Source organism: Mauremys reevesii, linkage group 1, assembly GCF_016161935.1.
Source record: "Mauremys reevesii isolate NIE-2019 linkage group 1, ASM1616193v1, whole genome shotgun sequence".
NCBI classification, from domain to species: Eukaryota; Metazoa; Chordata; order Testudines; family Geoemydidae; genus Mauremys; species Mauremys reevesii.
In genome coordinates this window covers 36849703-36873911 of record NC_052623.1, presented here as the reverse complement: position 1 = coordinate 36873911, position 24209 = coordinate 36849703, and the positions used below count along the sequence as shown (strand labels likewise).

Below are 24209 nucleotides of genomic sequence, written 5' to 3'. Positions count from 1 at the left end.
ACTTTTTGGTTTTCCATATCAGAGTGAATTAAACCTAAATTCAGAAAATAAAGGCAACTAAAGGATATGGCAGATTTGCTGCAAAACAAAAGGTTCTGTTAGTGCCTGAGGTATGCAATATATCCAGAACCTTAAAATGTTCCTTCTAAAATGTTCCATTCCTCTGAAGCAAAGAACTAAGTCCAATTTATCAATACACAAATACACTGAGAACAATGGTATCATTACTTTAAAATGTTTGTAATCTAACAATCAACATAACATGAACTTCAAGCAAATATAAAATAAATAAGAATTGGTTTCTTACTTTTGCTGCACCTATTTGTTCTTTACGAAACTTTTCCAGTGGTGCTATTAACACATCATTGGCATTCTGGATCTGAAATGTCAAATATAAATATTCAAATATGTCTCTTTTTCATATATAATATTTAAATAAATTTGGCAGTGACAGTACAACTTCAGTAAATCTCACTTTGCTAATCTACGAACCTGATAAAAACCCAGCGGCTTCATCACAGTTGTCAAAGAAGGTTTAACGGCAGAGTGCAGATAAGGCTCCACTTACAAATGCTTCTTTGCTTTTATAAAGTATACTACAAAACATTTCCCAATGAATTATGAAGCATCATCATAAATAATTAAAACTTAATTATATTTGTCAATATAAAATAAAGTACTCATGCTGCATACATAGGATTCCTGGTATTTGTTTTCCCTGAAATTTAGAGTTTACAATCTAATTTCAGACAAGATGCAACAACTGGAAGTAAAACAATCTGGCAGAATTGGGGAGAAGACAAAGGTAACAGTGTTAGGAACATGACTACATAGACTAGTTATGTGCATAAATAGATAGCTTAGTCATTTCAGCAATCCCCTCTGATCATCTAGCCACGCCAGTTAAGGGAATAATCCAAAAGAAAAGCTGAAAAAAGTTACAAAATATATAAAATTGGCAACTATCATGTTTATCCTCTTACACTTAACCTGGAAGCTCTAATTATGTGATAGCTTTCATTTTTTCCATTGTTTGTTCACTTAGAGCAGGGGTTCCCAAACTTGGTTCACAGCTTGTTCAGGGTAAGCCCCTGGCAGGCCACGAGATGCTTTGTTTTCCTGAGCGTCCACAAGTACGGCTTCTCACAGCTCCCAGTGGCTGTGGTTCACTGTTCCCAGACAACGGGAGCTGCGGGAAGCGGTGGCCTGGCCAACGCCGCTTCCCGCAGCTCCCATTGGCCAGGAACAGCGAACTGTGGCCGCTGGGAGCTGCAAGCGGCCACACCTGCAGATGCTTAGGTAAACAAAGCATCTCACGGCCTGCCAGGGGCCTAAACAAGCCGCAAACCAAGTTTGGGAACCCCTGCCTTAGAGTGAAATTCACTCCACTGCAGAAGGCAAACAAAAATGCCTGTGCATTATTTAAACCTTACTTAACCTCAAAGCTAAGGGGTTATGTGGCATGTAAGTCACTCATTAGGTTTTGGCTAGGAAGGATCTATTCATTTCTTTTGCTATCTTAATGTATTTATCTTTTTGCCATGCAATACCACTTAAAAAAAACTGTACTCAATCTTTTTGCTAAAATTTCTACGAGAAATCATTCATTTTCAGGCTTAGACACAACAGCCAGAGGAAGACTTTTTATACGAGCCTCATTCTGAGTCACGTCACTGACTTCAGTTGCAAAGTTATGTATCTCTCACACAGATTTGGTGTCCCCCCATTTTTATTGTTGTAAATTATTCACCTCAGAAATAAAGAATAAAAAAACTGATTATACAACATTTTATTTACCTTAAAGGAATTAATAGCAAAGCATTTTAAGTTTCCTGCATAAATAATTGTTTGTTCCCTCATTTCTGGTCTTTACCACATACATTGCATTCCACATTTGGATTCTGGCAGGTAGGGAGGATGGGCAGAGCTAATGTGAATAAGACAGATATGAATGAGGAATGCTGTGGTAGCTTTACATAATAAGCGACAAGACACAGTGCTATTATAGCATGAAAGCTTCCAAAGGGCTATAATAGTCCAGACAAATTAATCTGTAAAATATAAACAAAAATTCAGCAAACAGATTTTTTTCAAAACTAAGATTTCATTCCCAAAGCTCACACAGTCACTCTCTCAGTCAGGTGTTCCCTGCAGACAGAAGGTGGGTGAAAAAAAGCAAAACTCTCAAACGGCCATACCTACTTAATAGAAACACTAAGGTAGCACTAGCAGCACTCGACAAGTTTGATGACGTGGTGGCCCAAAGTGACCAAGTTGAAAAACAGAACAACTGACACCACTGCTGACAGTGTTTATGACAAAGACTTAATAATAAAATTTAGCATATGGTAGAATGTCCTGCAGACATGATAACAAAATAATAGAAGTATGGCCTACAAAACTAGAAGTCTTGAGAGCCAGACCTTACCAAAATACCTCTATGCCAGTGTGACTCCACTGAGCTTGTATTGAATTAAATATGACAGTCGGTACTATACAGTATTTCCTGTTTTATTCATTTTGCTATTGTATTAAATGTTATGCTGTTCCCTAAATTGTCATTTTTCATTGATATTCTGATTTGTTATTGGTATTTAAGGTAGCAACTAGAGACCTGAACTGAGATTGGGGCCCTTATGTGCTAGGCACTATGCAAACACATAGTTAGACAGACCAAGTCCCAAAGAGCTTGCATTCTAAATGGGAAAGGCAAGGGCAAACACAGGTGAAGTGACTTGCCCAAGGCCTCATGGCAGGTCTGTGGCACAGCCAGGAATAGAACCAAGGCCTCATGAAGCCCAGTTCAAGGACACACCTGCATTGAATAAGTTTGTGAGGAGGAAGCTACATGTCTTGACAGCTGGTTGGACATGGCTGAAGCATTTAGCATCTATAAAAGCAAGGGAGATTGTTTTAACGTTTGGCACAAGAGGGACTTGGGCACTATAGAATGGATGTCTCTCTTTTTCCCCATCTCCCACGAGGAAAGAAATTGAGATTTGTGATGGAGACTTGAACTCCTACTGTCTTACAACCACTTGCCACATTTCCCAGTGTACCAATATCCGTTGTGGCATACAACAATTATACACATATAAGATGAATGCTTCTCTTTATAATCATCAGTAAAAAAGTTAATATTGGTATAAAATAATCACTAGTTGTCTTCAGCGTTAACACACTGAGCTGAATGAGGCTGTTCACAACACTCAAGAGTTGTCATTTTCATGTGCCTTGCGTGCAGACTCTGGAGACCACTCAAAGCAGTTCATATTTTAACGGCTTTCTTCACAACCTTCAAATGAGAGAAACTTACTTTTTACTGTTAACCGACAGTTTAACTTATGAAGCACAAATCATCTGCTGCAAATTCCATTGCTGTGAAATCTCAGAATACAAAATGGTCCCTGCTCTAGACATCGTGAAAGAGCTAGTTTATATACAATCATATGGCATTATAAGGAGATGCCAAGCAACAAGGGTTCCAGTACCATTTAGGACCACTGTACTTCGTACACAAGGGAATTTAGCATTAGGAATGGGCAATGGATATAGCCAGAAATTAAAAGAATATGTTCATTTAAATAAATATAGAAATAGTTTCCTGGGTTAAGTCAAGATACACAGACAGAATGCTGAACATTAGTCCCAGTGAAGAACGCTTCTGATGACAGAGCACTGATGTGGCAATCCTCTTCCTGGCAAACTATGCATTAGACAAGCCAGGAAGGAGTATATATTTTGGGAAGAGAAGCCTGCCAATAAACTATAGGAGAGAATCCTGGCAGATGCAATTCAACAGACCTCATTATAGGATTCAGGCTGCTCAGCTGTGTAAAGACGCCCTCTCTATCTTCACTGGACTTTGGTGGCCTAGCTTTGATAAACCATAAATATACAGCTGGTAGAACTTCTGCCTGGCACATTTATTTTCTTTTCATTACTGGTTCATATCATTGGAATTACATTATATTATAGTTGGCTTGTTTTGGCATCTCATTTGTTGATATTTTTTGGCTAAAATAATCTGTTGCACGACTGAGCACTGGGTAATCTTTACGATACCCCTCCAAAATGTGTCACTTTGCAATACTAATGCATATATATATGATATGATTTTTACAAGTAAGGCTCTGGACCTTTCTTTGAACTTTCCTTTACTGAGTGGCCAATATACTATACTATATACACCTCTACCTTGATATAACGCTGTCCTCAGGAGCCAAAAATCTTACCATGTTATAGGTGAAACCGCGTTATATCGAACTTGCTTTGATCCACCTGAGTGCGCAGCCCCACCTTCCCGGAGCACTGCATTACCGCGTTATATCCAAATTCGTGTTATATCAGGTCACGTTATATCAAGGTAGAGGTGTATATAGTATATTATATATATATATATATATACACACACACATATATATATACATATACGTATACATATATATACACACACACACAGAGAATACTATACTATAGTGTATATTTTATATATATATATACATACACTATATTATACTATTATACTATACATACACTATATACATACATACACACACTATATTATACTATAATAAAAGAGAGAGAAAGAGATAATTGAGAGTGTGGAGAAAATAATAATGTTCTTACATCACCATCTATCTCAAACTGTTGAAATCACTAATTACATCTTCTCACTGATGGTGAAAATCAATGGGAAGTGCTTTGAGCACTGATTTATTCAGAGAATGTTTTAAAAAGGATTTCTCATGTAATAATCTCTCATTTTGTAGAATGAAGCTAGATTTCGCTTTTTGAATTTAAAAACAAATTCTAAAACTAATGGGCATCATTACTCTTGTCCAATGGACTTTGTACTAATTATTACTGTACTGATTTGGATGACCTATCACTGTAACAGCTGCTTCTAAAAGAGATAGATAGATAGATAGATAGATAGATAGATAGATAGATAGATAGATAGATAGAAGGAATAACACCAAAGGAATAAACTGTCCCATAAATCTGAGATTCCGAGTACAGCATCTTGAAAAAAAAAACACCAAAATTATCAAATTAAAACTGTAAAGTCAATTATTATTTGCATGTATATAATGCTTTTCATTCAAAGATGTCGAAGAAATTTGCAAACAATTAATTCAACACCCTTACAAGAAAGGTACAGTCAATATACCCATCTCGGAACACAGGAATTTGCAGATCAAGTGGCCCATCAAGTCCACTATCCAACTCTGATTATGTCCAGTACTACATACTTCACAGAAAGAGGCAAAGAATACTGTAGTGGATAGTTATGGAATAACTTGCCCTTAGAGACAGTTCTTATGAACCCTCAGCTGGAGGTTGTTTTATGCTCTAAAACAAGGTTTACATAGGCAGACAGAGGCATTTGACCAAGGTCAAACAGTACATAATTTGCATAGGCAGAAACAGAATCCAGGGGTGAAATAGCTGGCCCCGCAGAAGTCAATGCCAAAACTCTGGTGGAGTACAATGGCACTAGGGGTTTCATAGATTCCAAGGCAGAAGGGACATAGTGATTTAGCCTGACCTTCTGAATAACACAGGTCATAAAACTAAGCGCCTTACTTCTGGTCCGCCCAACAACTAGGTAGTAACTCTTCCCACCTACTGATCCACTCCAAAAATTTATAATGATCAAAAAGGATTGCAAGTTTTGTATCATTTAAGGTTTTCAGTGTGCCAGTTTAATAGAGCATCTCACTTCCTGCAAAACTCATTCCCTTGCTTGCTCAGTTACTGTGCGGAGGCTGAGATCAAAGAAATGCAAAACAGAGGGATAATGTCAATAAGGCTATAATAGTTTGCTGTAAATAGAAACATCAGAACTCCTCATTCTGTTAAAAAAAAAGACATATTTTCCCTAAAAGCATTTTTTAAAATTAGAAGCTCCTTTTAAGAAGTTTTAAAAGCTTTTTTTGATCAATTATTGATTGGTCCTTGAATACTGTACTGTTCATTCCTTGTTATTACTTAATGATAGTCCCCCTAACCCAGATCAAACAATATAATTTGTTTTGTGTTCTGTGGTATAAGCACAGTACCAATTTAGATGAGAGAAGGCAATTTCACAGTAACTTAAGGTACAACAGGCAGAGATAATAGGGAAATGATACTTTGACAAAGTTTGAGACTTGTATTAAAAAAGGGATGAAAATTTTACCAAAAAACAACCAAAATATCTTTAATATTTTTGACTAGCTCTAGTTAGCAGCATGGGTAAAAGTATATAAAAAACATGTAATCATAGTTATTCTGATAAGCCACACATATAGTTAAGGTTACTGAGCTTTTCTATTCCAACCCTTTCTTTTCAGTTGTTCATAATTTTTCAAAACTTCAGATCAGAAACCCTTTAGGAAAAGGATATTTTCTTTTTCAGACACACATGGACACGCACACTATTTATTAGAAACTAGTTATTGCAACCCTGTTGATATTCATCTGTTTTACATATTAAATATCATTCTATAAATGCTGGTCATGACTTCATAGATGAGTATTGCACTTAAAGGAGGGATTCAATCACGTTTATCATGCATGAAGAATACAGTGTATCCTCCCCAAAATTACAGCACTGATTACAGAATTAATCTTCTGAGAACTTATTTAAATTACTTTTTACTTACAATGAATGACAGTAACAAAATAATGCAGCCCCTTAACACTTCCTATATTTTTAAACTCACTGAATCCTGTTGCATATGCTACATGTCATGGCTGCAGGACTAGCTGCACCTCTATCCCCTTCCACATCTTTCTAGTGTACTCCCTCAGATGTTAGGCCTCATGCTTTTTCTTCTCTTTCTCTCAGACCAGGCCCTGAACTACACTATCCTGGCCCAGGTTCTTAAAACACTCTATGGGGTGTAGAGAGAGAGAGAGTCTTTCTAAACAGTTGGAGTTCTTCTGTTCTTATCAGTTGCGGGTTTTGGCCCTGCATGTCAAAACCAGCCTGGTAGGCTCAGCAGGAGGTTAAGCCAGACTCCTCGGAACCAAAGGTTGGGCTGCTGTCCCCTAACAACATTAGTATTAGCTGAGGGGTGGCTTATCTTGAGCTATTCTTTTGTCCTTCCTGCTTGTTCCCCCTCCCTTCATATAGCCTGCTATTAAATGAAACCAATATATTCATACAGTAAGCATTCCAATAACCAGGTCAACCTACAGTATTCATAAATTCGTCCATTACACTGTATTTGAATACTTTTTAGGATTAATTATCTTTTTTTTCATTGTTCTTCATAACTGAAGTTTCTCCATCAGGAACAATGAGGAAAAAAAAACACAAATGATTTTTCAAAAATCAGTTAAATCTAATATGGGACCATAAAAACTAACGTGGCCTAATCATAAGGTTATTGCATTGTATGCAGGGCAGAGTTAAGGATAGCTTTGTATTTCCATGTTTAGATTTCTCTCAAATTGAACCTTAACTTTGAATGTCCTGGGTTTATCATGATCCAGTACATATTCCTTGTAATGCATTTTACCATAAATTACCGATATACATACTTTAAATTCTTAATTCCATTTTAACTTAATTTTTGCCTGGGAACACACACACACAATATATACATACATACATATATGAATGGCAGAAGATATTAAGAATGTGTCAGGGACTTGATTTTTATTGAGGAGGAATAAAAAAATTAGTCTCTATCTGTAAACCCAGAAGTACAGTTGTTTATGTCTGTGAAGGAGTCTTAATGTCTAAAAATTACTTAAAATAGCATTTCAACATATTAAAATAACATGCCCTATATTTTGACTCCTACTAAGGTTTTTAAATGAGTGATTTTTGAAGTCACATATGTTTTACACTGGCGAAAGAGTTAAAACTGATTAAATGAAAGTTTTAATATGTGTTAGATAAAACTGATCTGACCCTACATTTAATTTGAACTGGTTTTAAATAAAGACAGAGTACGATCTTGCGCTACAAAAAATAAGAGTATACTGAATGGAATGTTCCCCTGAGCCTCTCCCCATGCCCCAATCCCCTGCCTCAGCCCTGATCCGCCTCCTGTTCTCCAAACCCCTCAATGCCAGCCCAGAGCACCCTCCTGCACCCCAAACCTCTCATCCCCAGCCCCACTCAGAGCCCGCACCCCAGCCAGAACCTGCACCCCTTCCTGCACCCCTGGCCCCAGCCCTGATCCCCCTCCTGCCCTACGAACCCCTCAGTCCCAGCCCAGAGCACCCTCCTATACCCCAAACTCCTTATTCCTCAGCCCCACCCCAGAGCCTGCACCCCCAACCAGAGTCCTCACCCCCTCCCACACCCCAACCCCAATTTTGTGAGTATTCATGCCCCGCCATACAATTCTATTCCCCGATGTGGCCCTCAGGCCAAAGTTTGCCCACCCCTGCCATATAGGATGAGGCAGGGAATTTTTTTTTTTAAGGAGGCCTGTTGCACATTTCTGTCTAAACACAATCTCAATATCTGATTTTTTTAATTAATTATTTTAACTAACGAGGTATCTGCCCTGAGCTACTGATATTTGAAAAGCGTGCAAAAATTAGGTTGTAAATGGGCTACAATAAGTCATTTGGGCCTTTGGTGGAGCAGCATGCACTCAGTCGTGTAGCCAAGGGTAAATGGAGTTGACCTATTTCTCATTTGGGGAATATGGATTTTACCTACTTCTTATTAGGGGAATATGAGTTAGTTTAGGTTAGTTTACCCACTGTTGTTTTTTTTAACCACCACACCATTGCATAGATCCATTTTCTTTTTGAAGTTCAGAGTTATCTTAATTGTGGAGTACTCCAAGGGGCGAATTGAAAAGATAATGGAGTAAAAAAGCCCAGGAAACAAATTTAATGAAAGCTGTTAAAGCCCATCTCTCCCTGTGTCCTTTCCTGGTATAACAGTAAAGTGTAATATGCATTAGTTCTATAAGGAATATAAATGACAGTCTTTAACAGAGATGGAGTCAAGGTACTTATCATTTATCTAATATTTTAAGAGCTTGTAAATCTCTGAAGTAGCTAATGTCAAAGATGAGAAATCTGTCTATCTTTCTGGAGGCCAGTGGCCTCAGGCTGCTCTCCAGTTAATTGTGACTATGTCAGTCTAAAGTCAGTAACTTATACTTACAAACTTAGGCTACTTTTTCTGTGCGGGTGAACACATGCACCTATGCAGAGCTCCACTGATGCTGATGGGTGTGCACCCAGGTGGAACAAATTGCAGGATCAAGGTCTTAGGCCTGGTCTACACTGGGGCGGAAGTGGGTGGGGGTGGTATCAATCTGTTACACAACTTCAGCAACGTACTTAGATTGACTTACCGTGGTGTCTTCACCGCAGTGAGTCGACTGCTGCCACTCCCCCGTCGACTCTGCCTGTGCCTCTCATCGAGTTGGAGTGCAGGAGTCGACAGGAGAGCGCTCGGGGATCGATGTATCGCGTCTAGACTAGATGAGATAAATCAATCCCCGCTGGATCGATCGCTGCCCGCCGATCTGGCCGGTAGTGAAAACACACCCTTAGGGTCTCAATCCTGCTTCTATTCAGTTGAATGGCCAAACTACCATTGACTTCAACAGGAGTGTAGAAGCAGGTCCAAAGTAACTCTGTACCATATATAGATTTAAGGGTGTATGACCACTCACTTTTATTTAGGATTGATAGAGGACACGGTAGGGGGTATTATCATCCCTTGAATAAATGCATCAATAGTTAACAGTTAATACTAATAAAACTATCTTACATTTATTTGAAGATTTTCATCATAAACAAGAGGCTGGCCCTACAAGCTGAATGCCTCCTGTAACTTCAGTGGGACTACTACTGTGTAAGTTATACATGTTTTCAGGTCTGGACCCTAACCAGCCAAAACAGATGAAAGGTGGGAAGAATAAGATGTTCTTATCCCCATTTAGCAGACAAACTGAGACAGAGAAAGACTGAGAGACTTGCCCAAGGAACACAAAATTCTGGCAGAACAGGGAACTGAGCCCAAGTTATCTCACTTCCAGTAAAATGCCTTGACCAGGAAACCAACCTTCTTGTGCTTGCTTCACGTTTAACAAAAGAACATTCTCATTTTTTTCTGAAATATGCTGCATCACATTGCATCAAATTGTCCACTTCCTCTACGAAAGAAGAAATCTTCACATTAAATTTGGGACTTCAAAACAGAGATTTCCCTGAAGTGTTTAATGACTCATGTGTCCTGAATTATTACAAAAAATTCACTTGTTTCATGTTGATTTGAGAATTCTAGAAAAGGGCAATTAAAATGCATTCAGACAAAGACATGTATTTCTATAAACAACATTCTCATTAACAAAAATACTTGTCTCCTAGAATGTATGTATGTGCCAGAAAACCAATTTAATAATTGCCAAGTTTTTTTTCCAGCTAAACAACGTTTTAATCAGTCAGGGAAGAATTATCTTTCTGCTAGCTTGCACTGTGTATGAACAGCTATTCATCAATACAACTTTAAATTAATGTGCTTGAGGAAATAAAAACAGTGGGTTAACATGCAAGCTTTTGATGCCGAATAAAATGATGCACAAGCATGTTATCACTAAAATGCCTCACTTGTATAGGTATATATTTTAGTCTATATTTTTTGCCTTAAAAGTTACAGAAAACCATTATAAATAGGACAGAAAACTAATTTTACATCATTCAATGGTTCTATAAATAAATTACATATTTTTCAGAGACTTTAAAAGTGAAAAATTGTATACTTGTAAAATTGTTACAAACAGCATATATATATCCAAACTTTATCAGAAGCGCTCTCATGGCTGCAAACAGATAACATCAAGCAATATATCCTTAATATATATCTTGTTTAGGTTTCTGGAAAATATCTATAAATATTACCCTTCATTTCAGCTATTTTGAGTAGCAGAGAAATTCAGATGATGTTGAAGTATGTTTAGAAGATAAACAACATTTTAACCATGGGTTAAATACGACAGAAGGTCAAACACTTCAATATACTAAACGTAGCACAATATTAAGTTTCCTGTCACTCGCTTTTTGCTATTTCAAGTGTTTTTTATAAATTGCCACAAGAGAGTGCTCATAAATCACTCACACATCAGGGCTAAAAATGTTTATAAATGTCTCAAAGAACAATTTTTCCAGTACATTTTTTCCAAGTGAATATTCATTTTAATTTTCCATCCACCATGGCTTTTAAAGTGGTGTTGAAACAAAATACTGGATGTTTTAGTTTCTTACATTACACAAAATAAAAAACATGTTATGGCTACAATGTTAAAAATTGCAAAGAGTCAAGAAATGCAAGAGATAATGTTCCTTCATCAACATTAACTAGCTATGTTACATAATATAATGGAACAGGCCAGTTATGCATGTTTGATTTTGCCAAATAAACAGTAATATATAAAGTACATTTAACCAGAAAAACAGAAAACGAAAACACATTTATGCATTGAGTTCAAGTCAATGTTGCCATTAGAATATTAACTTTTCCATTTCTTGCCTTTGTAATTTCAACTGTGCCACCCTAACTTTAAGTATATGCCTTTCTTAACTGCTTTCCTGAACAAGGCCACATCTAGATCGGAAACTTTTTTTGGAATAACTTAAATTTTGGAGGGATAAACTGCCTTGCAGCCATATAAAAAACCTGTGTTCTAATTATCGGATAGCTTATCCTGCAATAATTAATCCACTTTGGAAAGTTAAATGCCATATATACTCGTTCATTAGCCCGTTCATTTATAAGCCGACCCCCCAAGATGGATAGGTAAAAATAGCAAAAACTGTATGACCCTTTCATAAGCTGACCCTATATTTCAGGAGTTGGCAAACTTTGGCTCTTAGCCCGTTAGGATAAGCCGCTAGCGAGCTTGGACGTTTTGTTTATCTGGAGCGTTCACAGGCACGGAGCCCCTCAGCTCCCAGTGGCTGTGGTTTGCTGTTCCCAGCCAATGGGAGCTGCAGGAAGTGGCACCATGGTAGTGGTAACATGCAGTTACTACCCATCCCTACAATCCCCCCCACACACCCATCCCCTCACTTTCACCAATCCTTCCAGCCCAGCACCTATCCAACACTGGTACAGGAGTCTAATAGAGAAGGGTACTAAGGTGGAAAATGTCTTACCATCACCAAACGCTCCTTAAAATGGGACAAGCAGATGTAAATAGCATTCCAATATTGAGACAAAAAGCAACATTATACCATTGTTGGCATGGATACCAGTATTGGAACAATGACAAACAAAAACAAAAACAAAAATAAAGCCAAGCCACACAGCACTTTGCTGCCTCCGGAAGCTGGTGCCCAGGGCTACCATGCTGCTCACCTGGTCCTAGAATTGGCCCTTGTTGGAAGACCCCAGATGCTGCAATCCACTGAATGAAGCTATGCCTGTAAAATATCTTGCAGAAGTCACTGGTGGATTTCATCCTCCTCTACCTATTTTTCCATAGTATCATCATGGCTGTCTCTCAACCCATCTAAAACTGTCTGGCAACTGTGGTGCGGCCTATTCATATTAACTGTCAGGATTGTGGCACTCAGGAGCTTCCTCCATGCTGCCTGACAACAATTTGAAAATGGTGCTGGCTTGCCAAAAAAAGATGAATTATGGTATGCCAGGAAAGGAATCATGCCAAATGTTCAGTTTGTTCTCATGTCCCAGAATTCTATTAGGCACCCCAGAATGCACCATGAGAAAAATCCCAGAATGCAGAGAGCTTAGCAGTGGAACATTGCACCATGGGGTATCTGCCCATGCACAGAATACTGTACAGTTATCTCGAAAAAGTGCAGAACTGTGTAGCGCAATGATTCACAAAGGAAGTAGTTTAAACCAGCATAAAAAAAGCAATGTGGAGACACTATTTCACTATACTGTAGTTATAGAAATTAAATGAAGGGGACACTAGCCAAGCAGTAGAACACAGGTTTAACAAAAGAGTAAATTAAGCAAACAGTTATAAAAGCTCACAATGATGCATTAAATTATTGGTTAACACTATAATGCAAAATTACGCTCAGAAAAGTGTAAGGTGCTCCTCATTTCCAGCTGACCAGCTGAGCTACAAGTGAGTTAATAATCTCAGAATTACTGAGAATAAATTCCCAAACTACAGAAATAAATGAATATGGATAATGAACTACATACTATATACTTTTTAAAATACTCTGTTTAATATATTTTTACAAAATTCTCTGAAGAGAGATTAATGCAAGGCCCTTTCAAAACTGGGATGTGGTTAGACGCAAGAATATAGCCCATGTCTTAAGCACCAAATGAAAACATAATATTGTGCCGTCCTACTTCCTTTTATTTGTTAAATTACCAGCATGGTTATTACAATATCACCATCTGGAGCATGTGTGGAGAGCTCAGATTGAAATTGAAGAAATATGGCATTAAGTTATTCATCTGATCTAAACTGTAATGTATGTCAACAGCCAGTTCTGATACATGATGTCACCTGTCTTTAAGATGAGGCTTCGTGAAGTCTCAGGAATAAGTGTTGTGCTCTCCATCACATATTCAGGGGCGGCTCCAGGCCCCAGCACGCCAAGCGCGTGCTTGGGGCGGCATGCCGCGGGAGGCGCTCTGCCGGTCACCGGGAGGGTGCCAGGTGGCTCCGGAGGACCTCCCGCAGGCGTGCCGCTGGTCCCGCGGCTTCGGTGGAGCATCCACAGGCACGTCTGCGGGAGGTCCACCGGAGCTGTGCGCCCCCCGCGGCGTGCCGCCGTGTTTGGGGCGGCAAAATGGCTAGAGCTGCCCCTGCACATATTCAATTACAATATATTTAATTATTTCTACCGAGTATATTTTCTATCATCAGCTCATGTTCGGAAACTGTATTCACCACCAGGTTTTAAAACGTGGTGGCCAGCTGAATGTCTGACAAAGACAGGAGTGATCATTTATTTTTAAAGGAACCCACAGTAAGCTCTGAGCATGCACAACATTTAAATAGGCATACAAAATGGAAACAGAATTCAAAATTAGTAATCCTCCAAAAACATGACCTACCACCACTCAAACCTACTAATTCAGCTCTCTTTCCTAGAAAAGACCTAGACATTGCTGTGTGATCTGAAGGTCAACAAAGGCAGGTTCTCATGTACTAACAATAGAAACCCACTCCTGAGACACACAAAGTATTCTAGGAGCTTTACAGAACATAGCCCTCTGGTACAAAGTGTGGACAATCTTAGGTTGTGGGCCACTTCCTACCATGAGTAGTGCTTATTACAATGAGTAGTCTCATGGAATTTCTCAACTCTTCATGAGTCGGAAGTACTATCCATTGTGTCAAATTGCAGAATTGGACTCTAATTTCAGATAACAAAACAAGAAATGTGACAGAAAAGGGATGGGAAGGGGACACAGGTGATAGCAAGCAGATCAAGTAGCTACTGTAGGATAGTTATGCATGCATCTTTATGATCTACATAACAATGCAACCATTAAGTTAGAGTATAATAGGACTATATAATTTGCAGGTAGGCTTATAGATGTGGTGGCAAGGTAGAGGGTAAAAAGGCTGTGAAGTGGGAAGAGTTGCAAAACTTCCATCTTTTTTTTTTTAAAGAAAGGAAGTAGGAAAAAGTGACATTTTAGCACATCTGGATAATGCATTTTAGTTGCATGTTCATTTAGTATTTCTTTTGAATATGATTTCCTCTTAACTATCTTGTTCACTCTCATTGCATTCATTGCTTGTGATGTCTCTGGAGGAGAAAGCTAAATATTCACCCCATCTGTTTTAAATTCTGCATTTGTGAATTTGCAGTAAGCTTAAAACAGTCTTTGTTGGCTTATAAATATTTAAAGAGAAAACATCATTACACTTAAACTTCCAGAATTGCGGTTATTTTACAATAATTAAGTTTTAATGTTTGAATGCTAATCTAGTTCAGTCATAATTGCAGAATTTTTGGGTAGTGTCAGATCACTAATATTTGAAGTATAATTTTAAACACCATCAAGTCTTAACCTGCTTATTCAATTATTTACTACTGTTTGTATCCAGAGCAGAATTTGCATCCATTATAATCACAATCTAAGTGCATCAGTATTTGACAAGCCAAATGAACTGTTAAGGATATTTTGATAGCTGATGCTTAAAACTGCTGAACTGGAGAAAAGCTGCTAAGTACATTTTATCAGTCATTTCAGCTAGCAGTAGGTTAGAGGTTACAAATCTTGCATGTATCCAGTGAGAACGTTATTTCTGATAACACAAGGTAGTGATGAGCTGTCTGGTTGGTAGGTTTTATTGGCAACCTTAAAAATTATTTACACCACTTAATGCAGTGTCATCTGTATGGTAAAAGCAGATCTGTCCTTGGAAGGATACCATAAATCCTTTCTGCACTCTGACTTGCTATCCTGGAAACAGTTTCATGTTAATTCTACTTTACGTTTAAGTACACCACAACGATTGCTGAAAGAAGATAGTTCATATTCAATATTTATGAAAAGTTAGATACGCTACCATTTTTTCCATTGTTTACTCCACTAAATGCTTTTAAAAGATTGTTAGATTTCATTTTACCAGCATTTGCTTCCAGAAGATTAAAGTGAAGAAGCAGATACTGTATCTCAAAACTTTGATCACTTGGAGGTCAAAAGTTACTTTTCCTTCCACCCTCCTATTCAATGGGATTGGAAGAGCTCAAGTTATGACTGGAAAAATAAACGTAGATGCGGACTTTTTTAATATATTTTCTAAAACCATTTTATCTAGAAAGTCCCCAATATGATCATTAAAAATCAAAATCAAGCACAAAGCAGTATACATTTCAAACAAGTTTCTCTTCAAATTGATTTATAGTACACAAGATATTACATTATGAATTCAGTTTTTTCTCATTTAATACTACAATTATTATTCAGCATATATGAATAAATATAATGTTTTTAAAACACATTACATGTTGATGAGTTAAAGATTTGATTGAAATATTCAAAATGATGAATGACAGAGTGAAAATTGATCATTTGCTCCTTTCACCCTGTCTCTTACAGTACACAAAAGCAAGGGGTCACAGAATTGAAATTAGCATGGCAAATTGTAACTAATAAAAAGGACATTATATGTGTAGGATCAACCTGGGAAATTCAATGCCATAGGAGGAAATCGAATCAAATACTCCAGCTGGAATATTAAAGGGGCTTGGTAATTTTATGACCATTAATAACTAGGCAGTTGCTATGCATGCTAAAACCAAGCTAATCAGATCTCAGACTTCCAGGAACTTGCTGATTGCCTGAGGATGTAATTTTCTCACATGCACAGCATTATGCATTTGCCAATGAGTTGTGTATGCTCTTCCTCTGAAGCACTAGCTACTGCCCAGAGGAAAGATTTATGACTCAATTATCTGATTTAAAATGGCAAATACTTTCAAGGGTCAGTGTTGTCAGTTTGAGTAAAATATAAATACGTATGAACACCATCTCTTCGAATTCATGTAGCACCTTCCATCTGAGGATCTCAGAGCACTTTAGTTAGTAGACTGTCATGGGAGACTAAGACACACAGAAGTCAAGTGAACTGATTTGCCCAAAGTCTGTGGAAGAGTTGGAAAGATGTCTTGGTTCCCAGGCTTGTTACTTGACCACAGAATTATCCTTCCTCCCACCTTGAGAAAATTAACTCTGATTCGAGTTTCACTCCTTTCCCAGTGCCTGGTTGAGATAGAAACTTGAATAAAGTGGCCTGGTTAGGACTCAACCCTCGTTTTGATAGGAAAACAATTTATAGGAAGAGAAAGAGAGATTATATCTACTACATCCACTATTGTTGGTGTACATATGACTAAATGAACCCTACTGAGACCGTACAGAGGTTCTTTCACTAAATGGTTCTCACGGGAACTATCACGGCTCTTGGTTTGTTATATAGTGGTGAAGACCATGATGTCTTATCCATGGTGGTGAAAGGGGCTGCAGCCCCTCTTCTACAACGCAAACCTCAATGAGTATCCATTTTTTAACCTCCTGCCTAGACTGTAATGCAGAATTGAAAACCACTTGAAGGCTTCAGCTGATACAGAACACTGGTGCCTGCCTCCTGACAGCTACAATAGGCACATGAACATCAATGCTCAAACCTTTTCATTAGCTCCTTGTTCTCTTCTGGGCACAATTCAAGATGTTGGTAACTCTCTCAAATGTGGTGGGGATGGGCAAAAGAGTGCCTAAGAATGACACCGATTTACTCAAGAGATCTGCTCCTTGTTTGTGTTTGGAGACAGAGCACCTTAATTTAGTGACAAGGATGAATATTTACTACATTTGATTCCTACCACCACTGCAGAGCCAACTCTGCTAGGGATGAATGAGCTAGCTTCTTGTCTGTCTCACACACCAACAGAATTGTAAACCAACTTCCAGTCACAGTATCTTCATTAACTGCTGCACAAGCTAGAAAGAACACAGGTCAACTTTGACTCGAGGTGGAGTTTGCAGCAATGGCCATTAAAAACCTTTTTTTTTTACACTTATAAACTTAATACATTTTATTTGGATGTCATTGAGGCAATCATCCTTCCCTTAAACCCTGGTGTATTTGTATCATTGCATTTGACCACAGTGCTGCATGTGGACAGTGGCAGAACTGCAATCAAGGTGTAATGGAGACGCAAATGTTCTGCACAGTTACCCTTACACCAGCATTGTCCATTTAGAGATGGTGCAACTTTGCAGCATAGAAGCAGCAGGAGCAAGTGTATATGCATTACTAAACCAAGCCTCTAGGACTCATTTATTTCAAATTTAACATATTAAGGCACCTACACTATAGTGCAGGAGAAAAAAATTAACTCTGTAATGAAGCCAAACAGGAATTTTAAACCTTTATTTTGTAAAAAGGTTATTAAAATCCCCAAAAGCCAAACATCATACATAAACTTTGTGCACTATTTGAATTTTTCATGATGGTTTGATGAAAAACTGATTGATAAAGAAAGAATAAGACGACTTCAAAACCACCCCATTCTGATTACCAGTATTTTTCTCACTGGACTCTCTGTTTGGAACCCCTTTTTCAGGAAATCTAAATTCCCCTGGGACTTGTCCTTTGGCCACATTGTTGCTTCTCGTGTGCTGATTACAAGAAAAACAATTTTTATTTTTATTTTATTTTTTATTTTTTTTATTTTTTATAATTTAAATGGATAATATCTATGTTTATTTTTGTACATTTTCTATCTTATTTGATTTAAATTTTCACACTTGCCGGAAATTATGAGGGACAGACAATAATTATTTAATGACAGTAGATGCTGAGATACAAAAAATTAAAAATTAAAGCTACCTAAATGGTGCCCCTGCTCCAGTTCCATTTATGCCTGCACTACGACACATTTTCTACACATTACAGTGGAATATAAAGTTCTCAAGTAGTATTTTTCCTAGTTAATTTATTTCAATTACTATTTATAGAAATAAATTTGTCAGTTTGTGTACGTATAGTAAAATCAACATTTCATTTGCTGACAAAAAACTAATCATTCCAAGCGTATATATGGGTAGTGTTTGTTTACAGAGTCGGAACCCCAACCTAGACACCAGTTAGGAAGAGCTACTGAGTATTCCCTCCATTAAAAAAAAAAGAAAGTTAGCAGAGAGTTTATGCACAGTCACTGCAGGCAAAGAACAGAGGCCTCTAACATGGTTAACTCCAATTTCATCCACAACATCACATTGTGTTTCAGGGCAACTAAATCAGGCAGCTGTGCAGGCTCCAGCTCAGCTGAAGATACTGGAAGAACTGCAGAGGCAGAATGCAGATGTGTTCTCTCAAAATGACCTGGGCTGTTCCTCCACAGTCAAACATGAGATATCTCTGACAGATACTACTCCAGTGAGGGAACCCTACTGGAGGATACCTCCAGCACAATATCAGGAAGTTCACAAACACTTGGAGGGGTTGGCGGCGGCAGGTACTATCAGATCGAGCCAATGGCCATATACGTCAGCAATGGTGGTGGCAAGGAAGAAAGATGGCTGTATGCAAGTGTGTATTCACTACAGACAGCTGAATGCTAAAACCATTCAAGATGCATTTCCTCTGCCCCCTAGTGAGGAAGCCCTGGATACCTTAGAGGGAGCCAGCTACTACTCCATCCTAGACCCTCCCTCAGGATACTGGCAGGTGGAAATAGCAGAGCAGGATAAGCCCAAGCCCATGACTATTGGGCTATTTGAATGTAACTGGATGCCTTTCGGTCTACAGAATGCCTCGGCTACCTTCCAAAGGCTGATGACATGTCTTGGTCGATTTAAACTTCTTGGCAGTACTGATTTACCTTGATGATGTCACAGTGTTCTCCTGCACTTCTGAGGAACATCTGTGGTGCCTAGAGATGATTTTTGATAGACTACAATAACACAATCTCAAGATGAAGCCCAGGAAGAGTCACTTGTTTCAAAAAAAGGTGGATCCCTTGGGCACATAGTGTCTCCCCAAGGCTTTGCAACATATCCAAATAAAACACAGCAACTGAGGTATTGGAAGATCCCTTCTAAGATTAAGGAAGTGTTGCAGTTTCTTTGATTCACCAGCTATTACAGGGGATACACCAAAGAATACTTCAAACTGGCAGTCCATTGATCAGAGGAACCTGGTCCAGAAAGAAAAGTCAGAGGGTTCCCACTCCGGGTATGTCTACACAGCAATAAAACACTTGCAGCACCGAATCTCAGAGCCGAGGTCAGCTGTCTTGGGCTCAGACTGTAGTGCTAAAAAGTACAGTGTAGATGTTTGGGCTCAGGCCGGAGCCCAAGCTCTAAGACCCCGCAAGACCCCACTGGACCCCACTCTGAGACAATGCAATTTTATAGCTGCGCAGCCTGAGACCTATGAGCCTGAGACAACTGACCCAGGCCAGTCACGTGCTGCAGGTCTTTTATCACAGTGTAGATGTACCCTAAGAGACCTAGTTTTGCCTGGACAGAGGAATGTGACCACGCTTTCATCGAGCTGAAGACAAAGCTGACCACCAGTGCTGAGATATGCTGATTACAGCTTACCATTCATACTCCAACTGGACACATCCCTGGAGGGGCTAGGAGCTGTACTAAGGCAGATACAGTCAGGGAAGGAGAAAACCATAGCCTGTGCCAACAGAGGCTTAACTCCGTCAGAAAATAAATATCCCACCCATAAACTGGAGTTCTTGGTATTAAAATGGGAGGCTATGGCTAACTCAGAGACTAACTACTAGGGCACCAATCTACAGTGCTGACTGACAACAACCCACTGACCTACATTACCAGTACTGCGTAGCTGGACACAACCACCTAGAGACGGATGGCAAAGCTCTTGGAGTTCAACTTTGACATAAAGTACCAGCCTGGGAAAAGCAATGCCAGTGTCAATGGCCTATCTTATTTAACCCAGGAGGAGGGGGGTACAGTTCTGAACGCTGGATGAAATGCATCCTGTGTAGCACACAGGGTGAATTGCCAAAGGAATGTAATGGAGAGAGTCAGGCCACTGCACAGGCCAGGCACAGAACTAATCCCAGGCCTCCATAAGGAAGAACTGAGCAGACAGCAAGAGAAAGATGCAGCAATCTCTTGAGTAAGGACCTACCTGCCCTGGCAATGGGCACTCAGGGCCCAGGAGAGGCAGAAGGAGGAGACACCAGTGCAGAAACTATTGAAACAGTGGAAGCAATAGAGGACATCCTTTACAAAAGAACAACAATCCCAGGAGAGGGGTAGATCCAACCGGTGGTGCTACCAGAGACTCTCCAGTGAGAGGTATTCAAATCTGTGCACACAGACATGGGATACACAGAGGATCTCATTCACATTCGCTGTTACTGGCCAGGCATGCACTCCACCATCTGGGGTAGTGCCTCTCTTCCGAAAGGTGCTGTCTAGGGAATAAAGGCATCTCTGAAGGCCTCATCCACCCCGTAGGCTCTTTGAGCTAGTGTGCCTCAACTGGAACCATTCCTGGGGGACATTGAGAATGTCCTTGAAGTCACTGACCATTTCACCCACTATGCTCAGGCATACCCTACTCATGACCAACAGACATCTACTATAGCCAAGGTGATGTGAAAGCAGTTTATCTGCCACTTCGGCATCCCTTAAAGGATACATATGGACCAGGGGAGACATTTTGAAAAGAATCTCCTGGCCTAGCTCTGAAACTGTTGGGGACTTCAAAGTGCAGAACAATATCCTATCACTTTGAAGGGAATCAGACCACTGAACGATTCAACCAAACACCCATGAATATGGTGGGAACCCTGCAGCCAGACCAAGAGATAAAGTGGAAGAACTATGTTGAGCCCATGACTCATGCCTATAACTGCACCCAGCATAAGTCCACTGAGTTTTCCCCATTCTTCTTACTATTTGACCAACACCCAGAGTTGAAGGTAGATCTGGCCTGGGTTTCCCCCACTGAGGAGAGGGTACAGGTGGAGAAGTTTGCAGGTAAATATAAGAACATAAGAATGGCCATACTGAGTCAGATCAAAGGTCCATCTAGCCCAGTATTCTGTCTTCTGACAGTGGCCAATGCCAGGTTCCCCAGAGGGAGTGAAAAGAACAGGTAATCATCAAGTGATCCATCTTCTGTCACCCATTCTCAGCTTCTGGCAAACAGAGGCTAGGGACACCATCCCTGCCCATCCTGGCTAATAGCCACTGATGGACTTATCCTCCATTAATGTATCTAGCCAGTGTTGCTGTAGGGTGATGTGTAGCAGAAAGTTTCTGGAAACATTAAAAGGGAATGGGTTGGGAGAGTCAAGCCTGAGAAGTTGTTGATTAAGGGAAGGGAAAGGTCACCCTTTCAACGAGGGGGGGGATGTAGCCCAGTGTGCAGTGTCCTTTAGCAGCAGCCGTGGGAACTACAAATGGTAGACAGCAAACTGCTGCATGTTGGGAGAACTTCCCAGCAGGAAGTTTTAGCATTGAAGTTGGGAGCATGAGGCAAGCCAAGGAGAGAGGAGGCCGCTGAACCTGTTCTATGTTGCCTTACATGGTATGCTTGAGCCAGATAAGGAGGAGAAAGATAAGGACTTGGGATGACATGTTCAATGAGATCCTGCAAGCCAGTACTGCATCCGACTGCGAGCACAGGGTCTGGAGGATGAACACTGATGACAGCCTGGAGAAGGAAAGAGTGGAGAGGAGAAAGGCCCAGGAGTCCCAGCAGGAAAAGGAGAGGGAGCTGCACCAGGACATAATGGACCCTTCCAGGCGGCAAACACAGATGTTGCAGACTCTGGTGGACCTGCAGGTTCAATAATCCCGGGCACACCTCTCTCTGCAGCCCATTTAGGACTCCATATTGGGACCTCTCTAAACCCTCCCTCAACACTCCACATGGCAACAGGGGTTGCTGCACTACCCATACCACTCCCACTGCCCCAGGGGACATTAAAGACAATCACAGTTTCACATACACTGACCTGTGAGAGCGATGGTTGGTGTATGTGCAGCTGAAATGGATGTGAATATTCTTTCCCCCTCATAAGTTCTGTTGTCTTAATAAATTAAGTTTCATTAAGTTTTTAATTTATTTGTTTTAAAACTGCCCTTTTTGTGCACTGATTTTGTTACAGAATAAAATTCTATTCTCTAGCACATCATTCATCTTTATTAGCTCACAACATATGCTGCCAAGTGATCTGAAAGCAACCAATTACTTGTTACTGCATAGTGACACATAATTCAAAGGATCATTCACAAACAAAATTAATAGGTGCATTGGCAATGTTAATTTCTGTTGATGTTCTCAGTGGCAAGGTGCTCTGGTGCCAAAATTGGGATGTGTGTGTTACCTATCACTCCACTGCCGTTCAGAAATCCCATTGCTGCAAATCCATCCATGATGTACTGCACAATGCAGAGAGTCACAACATGTGTAGCTCTGCATACTTGCATCACAACGTAGTTTGTTATTGTTGTTGCAGACTCAATAATACAAATAATGTATAGTTGTATTTTGGTGCACTTGGGCCCCACTGCCTCCACCACCCCCCATGAATCCCCTGGGCCCCCATTGCCTCCCCATGGGCTCCCCATTGCCCAGCCAGAACCCCATGGCTGGATCTGGGGTGGGGGGCGAAGCCTGGAGCCCTGTCACCTCAGGGGGCTGAAGTGCAGAGCCCAGAGTCCTGCAGCTGAAGCTGGGGGGGAGAGGAGGGATGAAGCAAGAGCCATGCAGGTGAAGGGGGTTTCAGCCCACCCCCAGAGCCCTGTGGCTGAAGCTGGGGGGGTGCTGAAGCCCACTGGCAGAGCCTCCAGCTGAAGGGGGGTGAACCCCGCCCCTGGAGCCTCTGCCTGAATCAGGGGAGTGGGGCTGAAGTCTGCCCCGGAGCCCCTGGATGCTGCAGGGAGGGGGCACTGCTTTGTCCCCTCCCCCATCTCTGCCCAGGAGGCGGCTGTGGCGGCAGGAAAAACCTCTGGTGGCTGCATGCAGCCACAGCGGCCGCATTCGAGAAATGCTGGTTTAGACATACCCCCCGTTTTTGTTTGGATAAAGTTCACCAGCTCTTATTGATTTCAGTGAAATGAGGTGTGGGGAAAAAAACCGAGATAGGGAGTATTCTTATGCTAGAAAGTGTTAATTGCTGCCATCAGCCAACCAGACAGAGAAATACCATTGAGTTGAGCGTAAGGTCTGACTACACTTAAAATGCGGTGGCACAGCTGTGCTGCTGTAGCACTTCAGTGTAGACGCTATCTGTGCTAATGGGAGGGATTCTCCCATTGTCGTAGGTAACCCACCTCCCCAAGAGGTTTGTGCTCAGCATCCACCACTTTTCCCCGTGGGTGCTCCAGCCCCGGAGCAGCAATGGATTTGGCACCTATGTCGCTCAGGGTGTGGATTTTTCACATTTCCAACCTACGTAGTTAAACCAACCTAGTTTTCTAGTGTAGATCACAGTTAAAGCCTTGCAAACTTGGCCAACAAAAGTAGTACATGCAATGGATTCCTTGTAGTGTGTTATATTGCACAGGCAACATTTATATCATCTGATACAAGCTTAAAGGTGGGTTGGAACAGTTACATGAATTGACAATTGATATGCTCCATGTTAAGCGCCTAAGAAAATTAGCAGTCTCACCTGGGAATATTTTCTTTTCCTGGTGAGTGCATCTTTTTTTGGCTTAAGCTATGAACCATCTGATTGTAAATAACAAAGATGAAGTAATCTCAAGCATGGCTGTAAAG

General features: G+C 40.2%; 1 protein-coding gene across 6 annotated transcripts in view; it reads right to left on the bottom strand.

The window, feature by feature from the left end:
* ARHGAP42 (Rho GTPase activating protein 42) overlaps positions 1–24209 on the bottom strand; it is a 258286-nt gene that overhangs the window by 111504 nt on the left and 122573 nt on the right. For all 6 annotated transcript variants that reach the window (XM_039486640.1, XM_039486657.1, XM_039486648.1 and 3 more), the window contains one exon: positions 308–379. In XM_039486640.1, the coding sequence (XP_039342574.1) occupies positions 308–379 (72 nt within the window). The remainder of the gene's footprint in view (positions 1–307; positions 380–24209) is intronic.